Below are 26,091 nucleotides of genomic sequence, written 5' to 3'. Positions count from 1 at the left end.
CGAACAGACATGTATTTGTTACCAGACAAGTTGGACACACAGGAACAGAGGGTATGAGGGCCCTGCTCAATGAGCTTACATGCTAGAGGGAGTGGGGTAAAGTAACACAAAAAGGTAAGGATAGTGTTAGACTAGTGACAGTTGCAAAATAGGAATCAGTTGGGAGCTATTTACAGTTTAATTGATACGCTTTTATGAAGAAGTGGGTTTTTAATGATTTTTTTGAAGGAGTGGAGACTGGGTGAGCATCTAACGGAGGAGGGAAGTGAGTTCCACAGGACCGCTGCAGCCCTCGAGAAGTCTTGAAGGCGAGCATCAGGTGGGAGTACGGACAGAAGATAGAAGTAAGTCTTCAGCAGATTGTAAGGGCCTAGACGGGACATACTTGTGTATTATGGAGGATAGATAGGTGGGAGCAGCATTATGTGGAGATTTGAAAGCAAGAACCAGAATTTTAAATTGAGCCCTCTATCTTACAGGAAGCCAATGTAGGGATTAATAGAGATTCATCATTTCCTAGACCAGAACCAGCACCATACGGATAAGACCAACAAGGTCAAAACTGTCTATTGGTCCTTTGGATAACAATGTGTTCTTTTTTTAGAAAGCAGTGTTTGTCAGTGGATAGCACTGCATGCATACCTAGCACCTGATACTCAATACTGAATGAGGCTCTCAATCTCCTCAAACTGCTTGAAGTGCAGGGAAGGGGCTGACTTGCTGCGCTGCTTTTGCTGCTGTTTGCGAATGAGGGAGTTTGGGGGGAAAATGAGAGAATACTTAGAGGCAACACTGTATATTTTGGTGCCGCTGTTCCCAGAGCTGTCCATCTTTGGAATCTTCCCTGACAAAAACCCAAGACACACCAGGCTTATTCAGATGGTGCTGGTGGCGACCAGACAAACCATTGCATGGATTCTAGTTGATAAGTCAACCCTGGCATTGTATCACACCATGCTGTCCTTTGTATTTAGAATGGACAGGATTGAAGACTCCAAACATACAGAAAGTAAGGTCTGAAAATGTAAGACCTGGGAAGCTTACATACAAACCTCAGACATTGACCATAGAGCACTTATTAAAAAAACATTTTGATGCACTAACTGGTATTTCCTGAGAATACTTCAGGGACGGCCCCCAATCAGACTACAATTATGTGGAGTGGGGTGGAGCACTACTTGAACATGGGTCTCGAGAAGTATTCTTCGCCATCCTCTTTTCCTAGCTTGGGGAAAGTATCCCTATATTTTACCAAGGGACCAAACTTGTTCAAGCTACCTGCATTATCCTCCCTAAACAGGAACATGGGTACTGTTTTTTTCACGATTTCTCTGGCGTCTCTCTGATGGAGTCCCTAATATATATGTCTATATATATATTATATATATATATAAATAAAGAGAAAAAGCCTTGCACTCCTACTCACAATTGTATATAACCCGGTGCTCGATTGCACTGAATATGCAGAACAAAAAAATCAGCACTCCCAGGATTTCTTATATAAAACTTCTTTACTCTAAAAGAGTCAACGTTTCAGTTCCGACCAGGAACTTTAATCAGGACAGTCCTGATGAAAGTTCCTGGTCGGAACTGAAACATTGACACTTTTGGAGTAAAGAAGTTTTATATAGGAAATCCTGGGAGTGCTGATTTTTTTTGTTCTGTGTATATGTATATATATATATTGCTTTGGTTTGTTCCTTTTTTTTGTTTATCTTGTTTAAATGGAATCGGTCATCTAGGGTATTCAGAAATTTAATCCTGACACCCATATTGCTGCCGACACTCTGTATAATTTCAACTAAAAATTTTGAATAATAAAAGCTGTGTTTAAAACAGTGTTCCATTGATAAGGTTGACTGCAGAAATTCAGGATGAAGTCTGTAACACGGTGCCTGTCTATGCTCATTTGTATGTCATGTGGGGAATTCTCGGAGACTTGTGGAAACATAATTTATCAGAAATACAACACACAAGGTGGACTTCTCCCCAAGGTTCTACTTCAGATGATGTAGATGATGCATAGCAGTCAATTTTCAAACAGCTTGGGGGTGTTAGTGTTTGTGATCTTACCTCAACTTATTACGTACATATCATTTATTACTGTTTCAAAATGAAGTCCTTGCCAGTGACGACAGAAACTGTAAATATTCACAACCACAGATAATGAGGATGCTTGAAATTCATAGCCGAAAGGAAATCAACACAATATTTGCCAATGAATTACAAAGGATTTGTTAATAGAGTAGTGTTTGAGCGTTTTCAATGGTTTTCTAGTAGTAATACTGTCAATATTATATTTAAGGTATGGCACCGTATTTGCCTTGTGCAAAAGTGGACATGTCTCATTCAATGTAAATGAACATAACAATTAAATATATAGTTTATGTTGATAGAATTATAATGTATGCCCTATGATGTAAAAGGCTAAATTCCTAGCTAAAATGATAAAATTAAGCATTATTATACTATACTTACTATATTTAAAGAATAGTACCTTTTTAAACTTTTTTTTTTATATATATATTTTTCATTCAGTGTAATATATAGATAGATAGATAGATAGACAGACAGATAGATGATAGAAAATAGGAGACACAAATAATCTACCTGTCTATCTAAACACAAACTGAATTTTTTTGGTATGTTCATGAAATCCCTTTTGTGACTCAAAAACAGTAAATATGTAACACGAAAAATAATTTCCAGGGTAATGATAAAATGAAGATTGTAAATAATAGTCTCCCATCCAATTGACTGCAATTTCTTGGGCATACTGGTAGTAATTCAACCAAGCTGATCAAAAGTCCATGTCGTCATAGTCCCTTCAATATTGCCTTCATAGGATTCCCTGATATGTTGAAATGGAAAATGTTGCAGGTATCTTAATCACGTTTTCGCAGGTGGATGTACATAATACCGCTCACCATGCTTAGAGGAAATGCTACCCAAGCCAACACAAAGCAATGGCCAAAATATCCCGATTTTTCCCTATCTGGATGGAATTCTGACACATGACTTGCATAGATCACTGCTGCAGAAAATACGGAAAGACCTGAAATTGATAAAAAGACATCCATAAATTTTTTTTTATTTTTTTTAAATAGCACTTTAATTTATTGGTTAATACCGATGGCAACAATTATAAATATTCATATTCACTTTCAGCCATGTGAGGAATATGATTTGGTATACATGTGGTCTATAAGGGGATCTACATAAGGACAAGTAAGGTCTGATTCTTCCACTATTCCCTTGTTATTAGTGTATTTATTCCCTGTTTGACATAATCTGCACTATTTTGTTGTCCTTTATGTTTTACGGGGGGGGGGGGGGGGGGGGAGGGAGAGGGTTAAAAAGAACATGATTGCGAAGCACATTAATAACGAAATAGAAGTATTGTTTGCAAGAATACATGCTCCTTAAGGGTGTTGATCATGAGGACAATAGTTGGTGTAGCACAAACACATTTGGTTGCTGCCAAATAGTACGTTGCTACTTTAAGCATTATATTTTTTACATTTTAAGGTGGACTGTTAATATATGTTTTACATTAATACTTGTATGAATGTGTGGCTTTTTTCATTTTTGCCACTCATTGCCTTAGTTTGTTTACAGAATTGGAATCGGCTTTATAGCCCTTAACAGAGCAGGCCTGTCTCAGCCCACGAAGAGTAAATTCATTTGAGAGAGCAAATTTAGTGCCAACAATGTGTTTAACTCTATATGTAGAAAAGGTAACTTTATATTGTTCTTCCAGACTACTGAGATCATTAAATAGTTTAGTTACAGTTCATTATTGCACCCTCTTAATTTTTGAGGCATATAACATGAAGAGATTCCGAATGACGACTGTGTGGCCTAAGAGTAGAAATTAATGTTTCCTTGAAATTTTGCTCTTTAAAGTAGTTGGTAATTTGTCCTAAAAACTGTTGGGTAAATAGATGAATTAAAAGTTGGTAATTTTTGTATCATAATCCTCTTCCTGTTGCTTTACAAGATTAATCGACTGGAGGGGGGGTGAGGATGACCTCTACAGAGAGCAGATGCCATTTCGCCTCGCTCCGTACTATGCTCTCTCTAAAGCTTGTTTTAAGGGAGCCACACTGAGCATTTACGAGCTAAACGCCTGCCCTTACACTTGCGAACCTTGCCGCAACGACATATGCCGTTTCCACACACTCCAAAGTTGAAGCGGCAAAAACGCAGATCTGGGGCCTATTACCCACCTCTGGGCCTCGATTTGGAAATGTTAAAACATCTTATAATCCACATCATCAAGCAGGAGGTATATATGGATGGTATGTCTAAGGGTAGTGCAGAGTACATATCCTTTGTTTCATGTTTCTATAATCGTCAATCAGAACAGTCTATATTAACTTAAAAATTTCTCAGGGGGCGTGGCCTGGACGCCGGACGAGATGGCGGCGTGAAACGAGGGCTCCCTTCAGGCTCACAGCTAAAACCCGCTAAAACCCGCACTAATCAACGGAAAAATGGGGAAAAACACCAAGCAACAGCAGGCTGCCTCAACCACCGGCACACCGAGGAACTCTCAACCGGCAGGTATGCGCCAATACCTTACTGCCCCGGCCGACCACACCGCACAGGCCTCCAGCGGCGCAGAAGCCTCGGGCCTACCACGCCCGTCCTCACCGCAGGGCGAACACTCACAACAGGTACAGCCCGGAATTAATCCACCCCAGGCCCAGTTCCAGCCAGACTGGGTAGCACTAATTAGCAGCTTACCCACTAAAGCCGACTTAAAAGAGGCCAACACGGCACTACATAACTCCTTAAAGGGTGAACTTCAAGCCCTAAGAGAGGACATACAGGGAATCCATCACAAGCTAAACAAACTGGAGGCAGAGTGTGACCAAGTAGTGGCGGCGCAAAACACAGCCGCAGACATCATACAGAAGCAAGCAGCCCAAATCCGCCAAATGGCCCTCCACGTTGAAGACCTGGATAACAGAGGGAGGCGGCAAAACATAAGAATTAGGGGCCTACCAGAAGATCTAGACCAAACTGCCCCAATACGCGACACCCTAACTGAAATATTTAACTCCCTCCTGCAGAGGCCAACCGAGACGACCATCATCTTTGTCAGGGCCCACAGAGCCCTCCGACCTAGGGGACCTCCAGATTCCCCCCCTAGGGATGTTATCTGCTGCCTACAACACTTTCAAGAAAAGGAAGACATCCTGAGAAGCGCTAGGGACAAGAAACAAGTCTCACATAATGGCCACGACATACAGCTATACCCTGATTTATCGCCGGCAACATTGGCGTACAGGCGGGCCATGCGCCCACTCACACACGTGCTACAGGCCAACCGGATCAGATACCGCTGGAACTTCCCAACAGGACTTCAAATCGCCACACCGACTGGCCCTCTCACGGCGAGGAAAGAAGAAGATCTAGGGGACCTCATGAAGGAACTACAACTACCCCCACTACACATGACTTGGCCGGACCCACTGGCCTTCTATAACTTTGCTCCTGAGACACACCGCCAGGCACAGCAACCTCCCAGAACCCGGAGGACGAGGCAACAGGCTACTCGTCCCTCGGGAGCCAACGCATAAGAAGACAACCGCAACCCTCCACCTCCGGAACCCACGGGAGACCGACCGCAACCAAGCTCACAGTCGCCCACCCCCACTTCGAGAGACTAAAGATACACCGCACGTCTGAAACGCAAGTATACAGCCCAATGGGCGATAGACACTCAGAACTTACAGGGCCACAGGGAACTAGAGACACAGGCGGACATGTTCTGCCCGCAGAGTATAAAGGACAATGCGATACCAGGACATTGCTCCGGACTCCAGATTCCACCACTTAGCTGAATAGTCAGGGACAACAGGGTCCAACTGGGGAGGGCCACTATTGGGAAGAGAACAAGCTCGCAAACTTATCCAACCTTAGATGGCATAACACAGGGCAGCCCCGTATCCCGGCTGGGCCCCACCGCCGGAGCCCGCCCGACCTGTGACGAACCTCGGGGAGCAGGCGGGGGGCTCCGCTGGTGGGGCACACCTGGGAGGGGAGGAACAAACGACCAAACTCTGTAGAGCAGACGATGAGTAGACGGGTGATACGGAAGACCCAGAAGGGGGGATTGCAAGAATATCTGCTTTATGAATGTGGGAAGGGGACGGGGCCAACAAAGGGCATGCACCCTGGTGATTATCCTCTTAGCATAGCCAAACCACCCGTACTGCTTCCCTACTAAAACCGCCCTGGGTCTCAGACACCCATAATTCGGTCCCAACCTTCCACACGCATAGACCCAGTCGGGGGTGCCACTCACAACACGGGATAGAGAGGCCCAGAACCTCGAGCACTACCTGACCCAGACGTCCTTGTTATGTTCAATCACCGGGTGGGGGAATTGTGTGGGTTTTGGGGGAGGGGGGGGGCGAAATGTACACGATCTAGTGAAGTTTACAAACTGTTTAGAGCTGTTTAGACCTGTTTTCACCTGTTGTGATATGTAACCTGTTATACCACTGCTATATTAATGCGACCTTCTTACAAATGACAGACCAGCCACACGCTGACTTAAGGCACTCAACGACACGCACCCAAACAGGCCTAAGGCCACTACACCCCGAGGCGGGGACAACGGAAACGCACATATCAAACGAACAAAGACGAGCCACATAGGGAAGCCACGTGACCCGACGCGCCACAGGGACACCGACTCGACACACCGGACGCCCAACCGACGCCCTACAGGGAGGCGCCAACCAGGTAACGAACCGCCCACTGACACCTCTGGAGGTGCGGTGGAGTGAGGCTCACCGACGCCTATACCTCATCGTCATTAGGTAGTGACGAGACTCCCGGAGGCTCTTCCACACCTCCACCACTCACCCTTCCACCCGGACCCCCATACCACCTCCATCCCCACCCTAACGCCCACTCCTCTGACCGTACCCTCCCCGACACACCCGAGACTCGACGTGCCTACCCGACAGACAGAGACCTCGGACGGAGACACCCCCCTTAAACCCGTCCGGACACGAACCGACCACACGACATGACGCTGACTCCCGACCAACTACGTGTCCTCACAATAAATGCTAAAGGACTGAACAAACCGGAAAAGAGGACGGGGGCCCTACGAGACTTCCACAGACACAGGGCCTCAATAGTCATGATTCAGGAAACCCACTTCAAAAAAGGGGCAAGACCCAAACTAACAAACCATCACTATAGCCAAGGGTATTACAGCGACTACCATGGTGGTAAGGCCAGGGGGACAGCGATACTCCTTCACAAAAGGCTGCCGTTCCAGGAGGGGGGATGCATGACCGACGACGAAGGTCGATACCTATTCCTCAAAGGGACAATTGCGGGACACCAATACACGTTCGCAAACATCTATGCACCAAACAAACAACAAGCGCGCTTTCTCAAACAGACACTACGCAAGCTCCAACACTTCACGGCAGGGACTCTCATTCTAGGGGGGGACTTTAATATTGCGCTAGACCCGGCATGGGACACTTCATCGGGCGTCTCCCATGTCCCCACACAACACCTACAACACATCAAATCCCTTCTCCGTAGCCAGCGCCTAGTTGACTGCTGGAGAGCCCACCACCCAGATGAAAGGAACTTCACTTTCTACTCCCAACCACATAACTCCTACTCTCGGATAGACCATGTCTATACCACGCACCACGACCTTCCCCTGGTGACTACAGTCACAATCGGTGGGGCCACCTGGTCGGACCACGCCCCAGTATTACTGACCCTGACATCACCACTTTACCGTCCCACAAACCCGAAATGGAGACTCAATGAGTACCTCCTAGCTAACCAGGAGATCTCGGGCTTCATAGGCGAGAAAATAAAAGAATACCTCACACTCAACACGGCCGAACAGACCTCCCCGACAATCCGTTGGGAAGCGCACAAAAGCGTGATAAGGGGACACTACATACAACAGGGGGCACTACTGAAGAAACGGACCGAGGCACGGTTAAACGACCTACTGTCCAACATCCACAAGGTTGACGAACAAAACAAACTAACACCTGACAACACACACCAATCACGACTTCTTCAACTAAGGAGAGAGCTCGCCACCCTACTACACACCAAACACCACAGAGAAGCAATAAGACATAAGGCCCTCTTTGCACAACAGGGAAACAAAAGCGGCAAGCTCCTAGCTGCGATGCTAAAAAAACAGAGACAACACACTTACATTGACAAGATTCGAGACAAACAAGGGAAATTACACCATCTCCCGAAAGACATACAAAACACCATCCGCACATATTACTCGGACCTGTACACGCTGCCACAACCACATACTCAAAAGGCGAAAGCCCGCCTGCACGAAGCGATCAGGAAATACCTAGCTGAACACCCACTGCCGACCTTGGACCCAGACATAGCAGACATGATAGACGTGCCTATCACGATAGAGGAATTAGCGATGGCAATTAAGCAAACTAAGACAGGTAAAAGCCCAGGGCCGGATGGCCTACCGACCAAATACTACAAGACCTATGCTGAAGACTTATACCAACCAATGGTAGAAGCCTTTAATGCAGTCAGGGAGGGACACAATATCCCTAAACAAGCCCTAGCGGCGCATATCTCCATAATCCCCAAAGACGGTAAAGACAGGGAACAATGTAGTAACTATAGGCCCATATCGCTCATCAATTGCGACATCAAGCTACTGGCCAAGATCCTGGCCACACGGCTCACAAAACATGTCCCATCGCTGGTCCACCCGGACCAGGTGGGGTTTGTGGCGGGACGTGAGGCCCGCGACAATACCATCAGAGCGCTTACCCTCATGCACGGTAGTACAGGTAAGAGGGAAGGCCTTCTTCTCCTGTCAACTGACGCAGAGAAGGCCTTCGATAGGGTCTGTTGGGTGTACCTCTTCGAAGTGCTGGCCCAAGCAGGACTGGGACCCCACCTGAGAAGGTGGATAGAGGAACTTTACCGGGAACCGACAGCCCAGGTAATAGTTAATGGAGCACCCACGGAGACCTTCACCATACACAACGGCACGAGACAGGGTTGCCCCCTCTCCCCACTCTTATTTGTTCTAGCACTAGAACCGTTCCTCTCACACATTAGACACAACACAGACATCACCGGAGTGGAAACAGGGCAAGTGCACCACAAGGTCGCCGCGTACGCGGACGACATGCTCTTTGTGGTGACCAAACCCGAGATCTCCCTTCCAAACCTGCAGAAAGAACTAAGGGAATTCGGGAACATATCAAATCTAAAAATCAACCACGGGAAATCATTCATTCTCAACGTCAGTTTAAATGCTACACAAACAGAGCCCCTACGAAACAGCTTCCCATACCAATGGGCCGAACACAAAATTAGGTACTTAGGGATATGGCTGACAAGACATAGTGAGGACTTGTACAAAGAAAATTTCACGACCACACTACAATCATTCCAAAGAGACATGCGAGAATGGTCCTTCCCACACATCTCCTGGCTGGGAAGAGTCCAGGTCCTGAAAATGAACTTCCTCCCACGTCTCCTCTACCTCCTCCAGGCCATCCCCATAGCGATCCAAAAGACATTCTTCGGGTCCCTTAGATCGGAGATGACCAAATACGTATGGAACGGGGGTAGACCTAGATTGAAATTCACCACACTAACTCGCCCCAAAAACAGGGGGGGAATAGCCCTCCCAGACTTCTACCAATACTACGTCGCGGCGCACCTACTGCGGATCGTGGAGTGGTCAAAGGATACCGTCGGGAAGCTCTGGAAAACAGTAGAGGAGGCAGAAGTGGGCAGACCGCTCTCCGGACTGCCCTGGGGCCGGGAGGCAGCGGATGGGAAAGACATGTCCATATACACATGGCACACTTTGAAAGTATGGAGGAGAGCCTCCAAGACCGGCAACATGTCGCCATTCCCCTCCCCCCTTCTGCCCCTTACATATAATCCCGACTTCCCCCCGGGACTAGACCCGAAAGCACTTCGCAACATTCTTCCGGACGAGACCCCTCGCCTACGCCACATCCTCCAAGCAGGTGAATGTAAACCACTGACAGCCCTACTAGGGGAGACACCTATGACATTCATGCACAGGTTCAGACACACCCAGCTGACTAACTTTATCCGAACGCTACCGCAAGGCCCGGCGCTTACCACAATAGAAGCGGTCAGCGCAAGCCCAGATCCACTCCCGCATGGAATATCCTATCTATACTCCATGCTACAACTAGAAACCCCATCCGACACACCACTTTACATGGGTAAATGGGAGACGGCCCTACGCACCACACTCACGGATAAGGAATGGGAGTCCATCTGTTACCTAACACACCACTGCTCAACACACAGTAAAACTCAAGAGACAGCATACAAATTATTAACACAATGGTACAAAACACCACACCTCCTACACCAAATTGACCCAACACACTCTGACCAATGCTGGAGATGCGAAAAAGAGGTGGGAACCATTAAACACATATGGTGGGACTGTGAGAAAATCAAAACATACTGGGAGGGAATACACAAGGTCCTGGAGAAGTTCTCGGATGCGCCCCCCCCCCTGGAACCGGCTGCGATGCTCCTACACCATACAACTGTCCCACACTCCAAATACAAAAAATCTATAACCGTTAGAATACTCAACACAGCCAAACAGGTGCTCCCCCAATTCTGGAAGCAAACTACAACACCCCCGCTACTGACATGGTTTAGCCAAATGGAAGACCTTAGGAAAATTGAGGAACTGACGATGACGGCCAACCAGACCCATAAGACCTACCTAGACATTTGGACACACTGGATCCTTGAGACAGCAAAAGAAGGATTCCAACAGACCATCAGAACTAACGCCAACTGAGACACAGCCAGACTAGACCAACCCACAACAAACACGACTGAGGACGACGGACGAAGGACGCACCCGACCCCCCTCTTCTACCCGACATACCCTCAACCCACCCCCCTCCCACCTCCCCCCCCCCCCTGTTGACCTAGCTACACTCCTGCCTCAGCCCCCAGGAACGCACCAACACAAGGGAAAACGACAGACCCTAAACAAGAGCTTACCCAGCCACCGTAGACCCCCCGCCAACACTACATACAACCCTGAAATCTAAGGAACCAAACAAGTTTCGGACTTACCAACTCACTCAACCCCTCGGGGGGACAGACACAGCATAGGAGGGTCCAACCACAGTAAGGGAATAAGGAAAACAAGGAGGGGAAGGAGCTAACTCACACACTTACTGAAGAAAGTTACCCACAAACTACGCTCCAACAGCTATGGTGGCGCTCACTCTACCTGACTCCCAAACACAACCAAACCACACAGACACTGGGGGAGACACCAGCTAACATACACTTGACTACTTATCCAACCAGAAATGTGACTGAATTGACATTAGTGATTTGCGAAACCTACAACAATGCGGGCCTGCGTGCCCAAACTGTTAATGTTGATTTAAATTGTAAATAACTCATTATGGAGACCTGCGAGTCTCACAGCTTCAAACGTCTTGATTGAAAAAACAAAAAACAAAAAGAAAAGAAATAATGAACATAAAATCTACAAAAAAGAGGCTAACACCGTACAGAGATGATATGTATTGCATGGTATTACCCCCGTATTGTTTGAAAACCTTATTGTCTCCCTTTCTACATTCTGTACCCACATGACTTTATGCCTCAATAAAAAAGAGATTTACAAAAAAAATTTCTCAGGTCCAACATAGCATATTTAGCATATTTTTCTTCAAGGTCACTAGTGTCTGTTGCGCATTGATGGCAGTCCCAGGAGCTCATTTGACAATCTACAGGGTATGGTAATCACACACAAAGAACATCGACAAGGATTTGCACAAACTGTCAAATTACCAGTTACTCATACTTACTCGCCAGAATCTGTAAGATGCCAGTTGCATAAAAGAGTCCTCCTCGTTCCATCAAATAGAGTTGGCACATAAAGATCATGAAAGAGAAACTGGAGAACAAGATTGCAAGCACCATGAGACCCTGGACAGCATGGAACCATTCTGAAAATAACAGAAAATGTTAAACAGTAATGTCAGCTGTTCATACAGCAATGTGTTTTATAGAGCTGGTCAGCATTTGTGTCATTGTATCGGGAATATTGCCTCTGAATCAGTGTTCATTTTGGCGCAAATTTCAATTTAATCTTTTGACTTAAAAGCCATTTTAGTTTTAGCCTTATTTTAGTCATCTGAATTGCTTTAGTTTTAGTCTAGCTTTAGTCGACTAAATCTCCAGTAGATTTTAGTTGACACAACTAAAAGGTAATGGGTTTAGTTTAAGAATCTATCTGTCTCTTTTGCCCCTTCCCTTTTCTCTCTAAGAAACAGTTTAACACATAACATAACATAACATAACATATATCATAACATAACATAACATATATCATAACATAACATATAACATAACATATATCATAACATAACATATATCATAACATAACATATATCATAACATAACATATATCATAACATAACATATATCATAACATAACATAACATTTTAAAATAAATTAAAGATAGATACATGTTTTTCTTATCACAGTTCTAGGGGAAAATAATGTTTATTGTATAAAGGGACATAACCAGCAGGAAAGCGTACCTCTGCAATCCATGCCAGAGCGAGGGTTAAGACTGTATTATGTGAGTATTTACCATAAACAAACACAGAACCATACCATTGTTGATCTCTTTTTTTTTTGTTTGCTACCCAGGAAAACTAATGAAGACAAGGGAATATGACTGAGGGGACAAAAGTGCTACAATTAAAGGAACACACTGGGTACCATATTATGGTGCTTGAAAGTCCTGGTCACCATTTATTTTAAAGGACCACTATAGTGCCAGGAAAACATACTCCCGTGGCGCTGAAGGGGGAGGAAGGGGTTAAACACTTACCTTTTTTCCAGCACCGGGCTCCTTCGGTGCTGGGACTCTCTTCCCTCTTCTGACGTCCCTGGCTGAATGCGCATGCACGGCAAGAGCCGCGCGCGCATTCAGCCAGTCCATAGGAAAGCATTCTCAATGCTTTCCTATGGACGCTGGCGTCTTCTCACTGTGAAAATCACAGTGAGAAGCGCGGAAGCGCCTCTAGCGACTGTCAATGAGACAGCCACTAGAGGCTGGATTAACCCATAGGTAAACATAGCAGTTTCTCTGAAACTGCTATGTTTACAGCAGAAAGGGTTAATCCTAGCTGGACCTGGCACCCAGACCACTGCATTAAGCTGAAGTGGTCTGGGTGCCTATAGTGGTCCTTTAAGGGGTTAAGATATTTACAAACCGTTTTGGAAGGGAATCTTTATAAAGTTGAGTAGATGGCGCCTTTCTCAGCTCCTCTTCTTCCCGCAATGTTTTTGGTTTCTATGAGTAAGCCTGGAATGGGCTCTGGTATTAGGCTGAAAGCATTAGTTAGCCTATCGCTAGCTCATTATTCAGAAAACTGTGTGAGAAATAAGTTTTCTCAGTTGGAAGTTAGTGATAGGCTAAGAGTGTCAGCACCAGAGGCCAGCCCGAGGCTTCCTCATTGAAGCCTAGGACATTGATGGTAGAAGAGTGGTGAAAAGACAGGCACCATCTACTCACATTTGGTGTTAAACAATTTATAAATGATTAAACCCTTAAAGTAAGAAAGCGCCCAGGACCTCTAGGCACCATAACAACTTAATTAAGATGAACATTGATGATGCACAGAGTGTTCCTCATGCCAATGTAAATATTCCAAATTTATCTTCTAAAAGGACTGAAGATTAAAAGCGGCCATTTATAAAGATTCCCTTCCAACCCTGATCTAAAAGATAATACGTGCAAATCACGTAACATAAAGTTTCTCAGGCACAAAATGAAATAACTAAAGAAAGATATAAAGAAAGGGCAACATGATTGCTGTGTGCGCCCATGTTTAAAAAGTGCAAATAGGGGGAGCTTTTCCAATATTACTTTCAAATTTCAGGTAATAGAGAGGCGTTCAATAAAACATGGAAAGAAATAAGCAAACAAGCAATATAGTGTAGTGTATTTAATGATACGTATGCAAAAAGAAAAAAGAATACACACAAAATTGGAGTATAAAAAAAAGTATACAGTAGTGCAAAAGTGCTTTGGCCACACTGGTCCTTTACCTCCGGTACATCACAGACCAATCTTCTTCCCTCAAAGTAAGTCCAGGTTCCCATTTAAAGTGGAAACACAGTCTTTTGCAGAGTGATGAGGTAAGTGGATAAACTAACAATCCAAAAGCTTAAGATGAGTTTCATCTTATTAGACTTCTTCAGGAGTCGAAGAGTCTTCTTGATTGGTTCCCCAATTTATATTGCCTTTAATCAGTGTCAATGCCTTCTTCCTGGCACACAGACGAAATCATCATCACATTACGCGCATATAAGCGGGATTGTTGTGGGCCAGCTCTAAGAATTTTGGGCAGCGGTGTACCAGAGGTAGAGAACGAGTGTGGCCAAAGCACTTTTGCATATTTGTATTATTGTGCTCCTATTTTGCGAGTGTGACTTTATATGGTTTTATTGTTATACATATGATTAAATATACTACAGTGCTTCAATGGCAAAACTACTGCCAGTGTGGCAGCACCGGGGACCCCACTCTCGAGGGGGCTGATCGGGTGTCCCAGGCACTTAAAGACACCAGATGAGTATTTCTGAACAATCAGGCTCCAGAGCCCTTTAACAGCGTGACCAAGCCCCTGTTAGATTAGCAGTGCGTGCAGATACTATCTCCCAGTTGCATAGAAAGCTTGCATGGTTAGTCAGAGAGGAGGAGGCACAGACAGGAGGGTGGGAGAGGAAGGAGAGATCCTGCTCATGCCCCACACACCAGCTTGCAGCAGGACTCCAGGGAAGCCACCCTCCTGCACACAGGAGGGTGGCCTAACTGGAGGGTGGTTAAAAGTAGAAAAATACTGTTTGTGTCATAGTGTGTATTTTGTGCATCTGTGTGTCAGTGTGCGTGTATTGGTGTATCCAGTGGCAATAGGTTAGACAAATATACCCCTACATGCATACACATATACTCCATACAAAAACATGCTTACATGCAAACACACAAACACTGCTCACAATTACAAAACCCTGCATGAGTTGTATGACAGATGGGGATCTTTCTTTTGGCCACCCTTGCACCAGAGGGAGTCCTAAAAATGTTTTTGCACCAGGGCCCTCTCTAAATAAGTTCCGGTACTGTTGTTATCCTCTTATTTCTTTACCCTTTCTATTACCTGGAATTTGTATGTTAATATTGTAAAATTCCCTTATAATTGCACCTTTTCAACATATGTAGACACAGAAATATATATAAAAATATTGCACTGCACTTTTTCTTTTGTGCCTGAGAAACATTATATTACCAGGTTTGCACTTTTATGTGTGGAAGTGTGGTGGAATCTCGGTAAAAATAAATTTAGTAGGCCGAGATTACCACGTGGCATGTGTACGTGCATATGCTGACGTATCGATCAGTTGGTTGCACGAGGCAAGATACGATCAGTAGAGTACGGAGCATGTGCAAGAATACAGGATGTAGTATTCCCCTCCTCCATTGTGCTGGACAGGCCATGCGGTCAAGCAGGAAGTTAATTCTTATTTGTATTGATTGGTCAAGAGAATGTGCGGGTGGAGCTTAATATGGGAGGAGTTATGTGCCTATATAAGGAGCCTGCACTATTGTCCGGGGCTCAGAACTTGCTGTATTTTGGTGACATTAGTCCCTCTGAGTCCCGATCGGTGATCCAATAAAGAATCTCTTCCTTCCTGAAGAAACCTGTGTCCATCTCTCTGTGCTTGGCTTCCGTCAGTTTCTCCGGTATCATTTGGTGCATTGGCCGGGAAGCTCATCGTTCAACGGTAGCTGAGAGGCAGAGGCATGAGACGGTCTATCTTTGCCCACGTTCTCTACGGCTGCACCCCTGAACGTCTGCGTGGACCTCCCTTCGTCTCGGCGCCACTGGTCTGTTGTCCAGGAGATCATCGGCCTCTACGTAAGAAGTGCTGGGGTGTCCCCGTCGATGAGTGTGAACTCAGGTTCAGGAACGAGGAGGTAAGACGACCGCTGTTTTAGACGGCGGACCCACTAGGGGTATACCGATTGTGCGGTAGGCCCAAAAGGGGTTTAAATCTGTGTATGGAATCTGCCCCCTCTGTCGGAGGGAAGGAGCGAAGGCGCACCGCTCAATCGAACGCTCTTTAGTAAGACCGTTTGATTTGGTTTGGAGTCAGGCGGGGTTCTGTGTAAATAGCCCTAGCCGGACACCGGTGTCTTGTCTAGACTAGCGTTCTATATTTTGTTCGCTAGGTCGGAGGGACCGGGAGACTAAGCGGCGTCTGTGTAAATTCGGTTCGCTAGATCTCAACCTATCTTGGCTAAGTGGGAAGGCGTGTAAATTTGGAACCCACTAGATTTTTGATAGAGTAAATAGACTAAGAGGGTTCTGTTGTAAATTCCGCCCTCTAGTTCGCTATATGTGGTGCTTGGGCAGTGTGGCTAACCAAAACGGATGTAGATAGTTTTAGGTAGTCCATTCAAGGTACTGGCCAATAGTTTAGTTGGGATTGTATATGTGTTAAAGATTGTTAGCAAAGTGTATATCTTGTTAGATAGCGCGAGCTCAGCCGTCTAGCGAGAGTGTTAATAGTGTGTTGCTGTATCATAGTGCACGGTACCATAACCCTGTATATTTACTGACACTGTATATAAGTACTAATCATTGTCGTCTATTGCATGTCTAACACCATAACCACTAATAATTGTATTGTGACCTTAAATTGTGCTTTGACTTATGCTAACCGTACTGTAACCGCTATTTGTAAAAGACGATGTTACTGGGGTGTGTTATAGACGGGTAATTCATATATAGAGAATTATAGCGTGGGTGACTGTATAGTTTCGCCAAAGGGCATAATATTGATTATTTAGTGACTGGTGTAACAGCTGTGTGTGTACGGGTATTCCCTGAGTGTTTATTGTGTTATTGTGTACGTTTCACTTGGTAACCGTACCACGTGGTGCTGTTGCCGAAGGAAACGGGTGTGACTGTTGAATAGAACGCGTGCATAGTATTCGTTGTCAACGACGTTCCATTGATAAGTATGGGCGCGTTGGAGTCAACGATTTTGGATCCCTTAGGTTGTATGGTAAAGAATTTTAAAAAGGGATTTAAAACATGTGATTTTGGGGTTAAAATGTCTCCTGTACGTTTGGTCACTTTGTGCACTAGGGAGTGGCCTACTTTGGTTGCGGCATGGCCGCCACGTGGTAGTTTGGATCCAACTCTGGTACAGCGTGTACACGTGGCTGTATCAGGTAGGCCTGAACTTTACGGACAGTTTCCATATATTGATTGTTGGAGACAGGCCGTAAACGACTCGCCAAGATGGATTCAGATATGCCACGAGGAGCAATGTCGCCTCATGGTGGCCAGGACTTGTTTGTCCACTAGGACTATGGTTAGGCCCATTTTGGACACGCCCCCTGAGTCCGAGATCCCTTTGCCGCCCCCTTACTTCCCTATAGGAAGAGGTGACGCGAGTGCAGGAAGTTCTATACCCCTTCCCTCATTGCCCTCATCCACTTCCGCTTCCTCCTCCAGTACAGAATCCAACCCCCCTCGTATTAAATCTTCCCTTCCGGAACCAGAACCAACCCCCGTTAGATCTGAATATCCTGATTTGGCGCCACTTCAAACTTCCGGTCAAGCTTCTTCTAGCTCGGCTGGGAGTATTCTATTTACCAACTTTTCCCAAAATCAAGCTCCCATATCCTCATGTCCTATTACCCCCGACTGGAACCTCTAACCGACGCCTCTTCACGTAGCCCTATACTAACCCGACAACTGACCGGTACCCAACAACTCAAACATTACCAGATGCCTCTTCATCTGAATCCTGGGTCAGCCTATCTCGATGCCGCAGGTCAAATGGCATATGCTGACCCAGTCTTCGTATATGTCCCGTTCACGACTACCGATCTCTTGAATTGGAAGACCCACAACTCCTTGTACACTGAGAAACCACAAGCTATGACCGATCTGTTCACCTCGATAGTTCAGACACATAATCCGACATGGGCTGATTGCCAGCAGTTATTAATGACATTGTTCAATAATGAGGAAAGGACTAGGATTAACCAAGCGGCCATTAAAGCGCTAGAGGATGAAGCCCGTGCTTTAAACCAAGCCAATCCAGCAGCATGGGCCGCAACGCATTACCCTAACACCGATCCCGACTGGAATGTTAATGGCGCAGATATGGTTCAACTAAAAGCCTATTGAGACGCTATAATTGCTGGCATGAAAGCCGGAGGGAAGAAAGCTATTAATATGTCGAAGACAGTTGAGGTGATTCAGAAAAGTGATGAAGCGCCCAGTGTCTTTTATGACCGATTATTGGAGGCATACCGCTTGTATACCCCCTTTAATCCGGAAGACGCTGATAATTCCCGAATGGTAAACTCCGCCTTTGTCAGCCAAGCTTACGGAGATATTAAGCGCAAGCTACAGAAGTTAGAAGGGTTTGCAGGTATGTCTATCACTCAACTAATGGAGGTAGCGAATAAAGTATACATGAACAGGGAAACAGAAAGTAAGAAAGAGGAAGAGCGCAAGATGCGTAGAAAGGCAGATATGCTAGCGGTAGCAATCGCAGGCGTAGATAGACGGGGCCCAGATAGAGGCGATAGTAGATGGAATGAGGAACCCCTGAGTAGAAATCAGTGCGCATACTGTAGGGAAGAAGGACATTGGAGAAGTGAGTGTCCACGAAGGGAACAGTATGAGAGAGACCTACCCAGGGCAGGTTACGGAAACTTTAGAGGCAGAGCGAGAGGTAGAGGAGGCCCCGGAGGGAGCAATGGTAATAGAGGAAGTAATGGGAACAGAGGAAGTGTAAGGGAAGATAGGTACTATCCAGCAGCGCAAAGGTCCCGCGATAGAGAAGGTAGGGACTTTGTAGGATTGGCTGATACGGTCATGGAGGACTATTGATACCGACCGGGCTCCATCCCCCTTGGTCGAGCGGAGCCTATGGTCGATGTATCAATAGGGGGAAAAAGGAGTGCGTTCATGATCGACACTGGTGCTGAACATTCGGTGGTGACTAACCTAGTTGCTCCTCCATCTGGAAGAACTATTACTGTAATAGGAGCAACTGGAAGAAGTGCTGCAAAACCGGTTCTTAAAAGTCGACTCTGTACATTGGGAGGCCACGTAGTAAAACATCAATTCCTTTACATGCCTGAATGTCCAGTCCAATTGCTGGGACGTGATATGCTATCCAAATTACAAGCGCAGATTACGTTCCTACCAAATGGAACAACATCCTTAAAGTTTAATGGACCTTCAGGTATTATGACATTATCTGTACCAAAGGAAGAAGAGTGGCGACTTTATACAGCGTTGACTAGCCAAAACCCTAGGAGTGATGAATCCTTATTCAACATACCAGGAGTTTGGGCAGAGAACAACCCACCAGGACTGGCCCGCAATATTCCACCTATTAAAATCAAACTAAAACTTGGGGTTTATCCAGTGAGCCTAAGACAATATCACATCCCGCAGAAGGCTAAGAAGAACATCCAATCTTATCTGGATAAGTTCATACGGTATGGTATCCTAAAATTCTGTACTTCCCCCTGGAACACCCCATTGCTGCCTGTTCAAAAGCCCGGTACAGATGAGTATCGACCTGTGCAGGACTTGAGAGCAGTCAATGATGCGGTTGTTAGCATACATCCAGTTGTACCCAATCCATATAACCTGCTTGCTTTAATTCCGGGCGGGGCTACTTATTTTACAGTTTTAGACCTCAAAGATGCCTTCTTTTGCCTTCGAATTGCCGCAGAAAGCCAATGTATCTTCGCTTTCCAATGGGAAAACGCTGTGACGGGCTCAAAACGCCAAATGACCTGGACAAGACTGCCCCAAGGGTTTAAAAATTCACCTACCCTATTTGGGTCAGCTCTAAGTCAAGATCTACTGGATTTCGAGTCCATCCCAGGAGAGTGTGTATTGTTACAATATGTAGATGACTTGTTGATAGCAGCAGTTACAAAGGAAATATGTCAGCAAGCAACGCACGATCTACTACACATTCTCTGGAAGGCAGGATACAAGGTGTCTAGAAAGAAGGCTCAGTTGTGTTTGCCAACTGTCAAATATCTGGGATTCCATATCTCTGAAGGTCAAAGAATTATGGGGCCTGAGAGAAAAGAAGCTGTATGTCAAATACCGATACCCAAGAATAGAAGACAAGTGCGAGAATTCTTGGGGGCAGCAGGCTTCTGTAGGATATGGATTCCCAGCTACGCGATACTGGCAAAACCTCTGTATGCAGCTATCAAAGGTACAGAGCACGACCCCTTCTTATGGACTCAAGAACAGCAAACGGCATTTGAAGATGTGAAGAAGGCTTTGATGAGTGCCCCAGCATTAGGTCTGCCTGATCACACACGACCATTCTACCTGTATGTACACGAGCAAAGAAGAATGGCTGTGGGAGTATTGACACAGTACTTGGGATCATGGCAAAGACCTGTTGCCTACATGTCTAAGCAACTGGATGCAGTGGCCAGCGGACTTCCACCTTGTCTAAGAGCCGTAGCTGCAGCCGCCCTGCTAGTAGCTGAAGCCGATAAACTCACTCTGGGTCAAGAACTTTATGTACGAGTTCCACATGCAGTACAGACGTTGTTGGATTACAAAGGAAATCATTGGTTTAGTAACAGCCGTATGACCAAGTATCAAGCAATGTTGTGTGAAAACCCAAGAGTGCATTTAGAGACTGTAAATACCTTAAATCCAGCTACCCTTTTGCCACAACCTACTGAAAGTCAACATGATTGTTTGGAAGTGATGGATGAAGTATTTTCAAGTAGACCAGATCTTCGTGATTTTCCCATCCAGAACCCCGATGTTCAATATTACACAGATGGCAGTAGTTATGTGAAAGAAGGGATCCGCTATGCAGGATATGCAGTAACAACGATAGACAAGGTGATAGAAGCTCGACCACTGGCAAAAGGAACATCAGCACAAAAGGCAGAATTGATAGCACTGACACGAGCGTTACAATTGGCTGAAGGTTTAAGAGTGAACATCTACACGGACTCCAAGTATGCGTTTTTAACCACTCATGCCCACGGAGCTTTGTATAAAGAAAGAGGACTATTGAATTCAGAAGGCAAATAAATCAAGTATGCAGCTGAAATCCTACAACTATTGGAAGCAGTGTGGGAGCCGAAAGAAGTCGGTATTATACATTGTCGAGCGCATCTGAGAGGAGATGGTGATGTAACCAAAGGAAATCGGATGGCAGATAGTGCAGCTAAGCGTGCAGCTGAATCGGGAAGACAGGAGTATGTGGAGCATATAGCTGCTCTTATACCAACTCCACTGTCTCAATGGACTCCAGTTTATACAGCTCAAGAAGAGGAGTGGTTAAAGACTGAACCTGGAAAGTATTTGGAGAACAGATGGTATCAGTTAGAAGATGGAAGAATAGTCATTCCAGCATCACTAGCGGTAGAAATTGTCCAAAACTATCACAACGGGACACATCCTGGGAGAGATAGTACAGAAGAATCTCTCAGAAAACATTTCTACATACCAAGATTGTCCAACTTGACTCAGGCCATTGTACGAAGATGTGTAACGTGTGCTAAAAATAATGCAAGGCAAGGACCAGTAAAGCCACCAGGAGTCCAGTTTATGGGGGGACTCCCCATGTCCGATCTACAAATTGACTATACAGTAATGCCTAAATCTGGTGGACATCGCTACCTACTGGTAGTTGTGTGCACCTATTCAGGCTGGGTAGAAGCATGTCCTACTCGTACAGAGAAAGCAGGAGAAGTTGTGAGATTCCTGCTACGAGAAATAATACCCCGATATGGACTACCCTGCTCTATAGGATCGGACAATGGTCCAGCTTTTGTTCATCAGTGCCTACAACAACTGACTCATATGCTTGGTATAAAGTGGAGGCTTCATACGGCATATAGACCCCAGAGTTCTGGTAAGGTAGAGAGAATGAATAGAACTATTAAGAATCAGTTGGCTAAAATGTGTCAGGAAACCCAACTTAAGTGGAACGTTCTCTTGCCCATAGCTCAATTGCGAATCCGCAGTACACCTACCAGAAGGATGGGCCTCTCTCCTTTTGAAATCATGTATGGGCGACCACCTCCCGTACTTGGTAACTTAAGGGGGGATTTGAGTCAGTTGGGAGAAGGAATTACCCGGCAGCAGGTTGTAGAGTTGGGTAAGACTATGGAGGAGGTACAGAAATGGGTACAAGATAGATTACCTGTGAATATTTATCCCCCAGTTCATAGTTACCACCCAGGAGACCAAGTGTGGATTAAAGAGTGGAATAATGTACCGTTAGGGCCCAAGTGGAGAGGTCCATATGTTGTTCTTTTGTCTACCCCTACAGCGATAAAAGTAGCCGAAGTGACTCCGTGGATACATCACTCCAGGGTTAAACCAGCAGCAGTCGATTCTTGGCAAGCTACAGCAGATCCAGAGAATCCCTGCAAGATCCGGTTAAAGCGCACGACTCAGTCGGAGTGACGAGGAACCTTGTGGATTACAAATTTTTTTGTTACAGAGATTTGGTAAGTGAGTGAGAAGGCCATAATAAAGCCTGTCCGCTCACCAACGAGTGTATAAGTCAGGAAAAGTCTCGAAGGGACCCCTGTGAAGACGAGCAGAACTGCAATTCCTGCAGCCCTTACATCCTGGAAGCTGAGGTGCCTTCGCACGGACGAAGACTGAGGATGACGACGAAAGATGTATTCTTAATAATGTTTTTATATGTGTATTTTTATATTCAGGAAGGTAGAGGTACCGACACTCCTAGCTGTGAGGTATGCATTAAGACTACAAGAACAGGTAACCATATTTCCCAGACCCTAATTTGGCATTCGCAATACGAGTGTAAAGGAGATGTATCAAGATGTAGATACTTAAATATAGAATATAGTGTCTGCCATTTAGGAGTAGGAGAACCTAAGTGCTTCAGTCCAGAGTATCAACCCCGTACGATTTGGTTGACTCTCAGGAATGGAGATCCTCAGGGGACCCTAATTAACAAAACGGTGTAAGAATCCGTATATTCTTCAGGTGTTCTGCTATTTGATGCGTGTAAGGCGATATCAAGTGGTAGAAAGCCGTGGAATGTATGTGGGGATCTTAGATGGGAGAGGACGTATGGGTCTAACGATAAATATATTTGTCCCAGTAGTAAAAATAAGTATGTGAGCCCTAGATGCCCAAATAGAAATTATAACTTTTGCCCATATTGGTCTTGTGTGGGGTGGGCAACTTGGGGACAGACAGCAGACAAGGACATGATTGTGACTAAGTTGCCTACCAGTCCATATTGTAAGTCTATGGAATGCAATCCAGTCCATATACTTATAAATAACCCGACAAGTTCTTAGATAAATATGGTAATTTATTTGGGTTTCAAATATATGGGACGGGTTTAGATCCTGGGACAGTATTGTTTATAGGGATAGAGACTGATACGGTATCCTCCCAAACTCATCAAGTATACCATTCCTTTTATGAAGAGATGAGCATAGATAATAAGATCCCCCATAATGCTAAAAACCTGTTCATTGATTTAGCCGAAAGTATTGCCGGTAGTCTTAATGTTACCAACTGCTATGTGTGTGGAGGTACTAACATGGGAGACCAATGGCCTTGGGAAGCAAAGGAGGTAATGTCCGGTTCTGAGGCAGTTGACCAATTAATATCTACACAAGCCGATTATCATATGAGTGTTAGAGGTAAATCTGAGTGGAGATTAAAGACCTCCATCATAGGTTATGTTTGCATAGCGAGGAAGGGAATGATGTATAACACTTCTGTAGGAGAATTAACTTGTCTAGGGCAAAAAGCTTATGATGATGATACAAAGAATACAACTTGGTGGTCGGCTTCAAATGTCTCAGAACCATCTAACCCGTTTGCAAGATACGCCAATTTAAAGGATGTGTGGTTTGATTTATCCATCACATCTAACTGGAGAGCCCCAGCCAATTTGTACTGGATCTGTGGTAAGAAAGCCTATTCGGAGTTGCCACAGGACTGGGAAGGGGCATGTGTGTTGGGTATGCTCAAACCATCCTTCTTCTTGTTACCTATCGAAACAGGTGAGACTTTAGGTGTTAAAGTTTATGATGTGAATCATAGGAAGAAAAGGGGACCCATAGAGATAGGTACCTGGGAAGATAATGAGTGGCCTCCCCAGCGTATTATAGATTACTATGGACCAGCCACGTGGGCAGAGGATGGTACCTTTGGTTATAGAACCCCAATTTATATGCTCAACCGTATTATAAGATTACAGGCAGTGGTTGAGATCATTACTAACGAGACATCACAAGCGCTCAATCTTCTAGCGAAGCATAATACCAGGATGAGGACAGCAGTATACCAAAATAGATTAGCCTTGGATTACCTTTTGGCAGTAGAGGGAGGTGTATGTGGGAAGTTTAACCTGAGCAATTGCTGTCTTCAAATAGATGACGAAGGGCAAGCAATAGCTGAGCTTACTAGCCATATGGTTAAACTAGCGCATGTGCCTACTCAGGTATGGAAAGGGTACAATCCAAGTAGTTGGTTTGGTAGCTGGTATGAGTGGTTTGGAGGGCTTAAGGCAGTGGTAGGTGGAGTCCTACTGATTTTAATGTTGTGTCTACTCCTGCCATGTCTTATACCCTTAGTAGTTAGGTCTGGGCAAAGCCTGATAGAAAATATAGCAGAGAGGAAGGCTGCTGCACAGATAATGGCAATTTATAAATATAAGGCTCTAGATCAGGGAGAACTAATGCAGGAAGATGAGTGTTGAAGATTCACATCATAGATAAGTCTGGTCTGGTTCAAGGTAACTTGCGGTGTATGCAAACCAAGGTTAAGTGATGCCTCAAGTAATTGTGAAATATCAAGAGGCATCAAAGGGGGGAATGTGGTGGAATCTCGGTAAAAATAAATTTAGTAGGCCGAGATTACCACGTGGCATGTGTACGTGCATATGCTGACGTATCGATCAGTTGGTTGCACGAGGCAAGATACGTTCAGTAGAGTACGGAGCATGTGCAAGAATACAGGATGTAGTATTCCCCTCCTCCATTGTGCTGGACAGGCCATGCGGTCAAGCAGGAAGTTAATTCTTATTTGTATTGATTGGTCAAGAGAATGTGCGGGTGGAGCTTAATATGGGAGGAGTTATGTGCCTATTTAAGGAGCCTGCACTATTGTCCGGGGCTCAGAACTTGCTGTATTTTGGTGACATTAGTCCCTCTGAGTCCCGATCGGTGATCCAATAAAGAATCTCTTCCTTCCTGAAGAAACCTGTGTCCATCTCTCTGTGCTTGGCTTCCGTCAGTTTCTCCGGTATCATTAGAAAATCTTATCTTATTGGCAGCACTTTGCGTTTGTTTTTTTACATACTGGTGTCAGTTGATTATTTTTTTGATGTTTGTGCTAAATAACATTACACTGGATTCTGTTTATAATTTATGTTTTGTTTTTTTCTGGTGGGTTGTAATCGTCTGCAATGAAAAGAATAGGAGTTTACTAATTGTTATATTTAATTTTATTTTGGGGACAGTAAAACTCTTTACCTTTCATATTGATATATTTAATAACCTGTCTATTATTTCATTGCTTTTCTTTATCCTATGCGGCTCAGGGTACAGCTATGTAATAAGCACTGTAGAATTTTTATGTGTAAGAGAGCAAGCGTTAGTCCAAATTGCTGGAGGAAGGCTGAGAAGTAAACTACTAGTGAATATGACATTTAATCAATACATTTAGTGGAGATTTTGATAGCGCGATACATAGATGAGAGTTCATTATTAGAAAGGAACCTCATTATCTACACATGAGCAGACAACCCAAGTCTCCTGGTAGGTCCGGGAGACTACTGCACATTTAATGAGGTTCCCGGACACCCAGACACCATGTGTAATATCCCAGAAATCACACACACAATCTGACACACAATGTATGTCATATTGTGTGCATTTGATTTTCGGGATA

General features: G+C 45.0%; 1 protein-coding gene across 2 annotated transcripts in view; it reads right to left on the bottom strand.

The window, feature by feature from the left end:
* Positions 1–2,079: 2,079 nt before the first annotated feature.
* Positions 2,080–26,091, bottom strand: part of EMP3 (epithelial membrane protein 3 (MAM blood group)) — a 90,180-nt gene continuing 66,168 nt past the window's right edge. For both annotated transcript variants that reach the window (XM_063437088.1, XM_063437089.1), the window contains exons 4-5: positions 11,901–12,041; positions 2,080–3,055 (exon numbers count right to left, since the gene is read on the bottom strand). In XM_063437088.1, coding sequence (XP_063293158.1) covers positions 2,886–3,055; positions 11,901–12,041 — 311 coding nt within the window. In that variant the 3' untranslated portion in view covers positions 2,080–2,885. The remainder of the gene's footprint in view (positions 3,056–11,900; positions 12,042–26,091) is intronic.

Source organism: Pelobates fuscus, chromosome 11, assembly GCF_036172605.1.
Source record: "Pelobates fuscus isolate aPelFus1 chromosome 11, aPelFus1.pri, whole genome shotgun sequence".
Classification (NCBI taxonomy): domain Eukaryota; kingdom Metazoa; phylum Chordata; class Amphibia; order Anura; family Pelobatidae; genus Pelobates; species Pelobates fuscus.
Note: the sequence above shows the minus strand (reverse complement) of the source record. Positions and strands in the feature narration are given on the sequence as shown.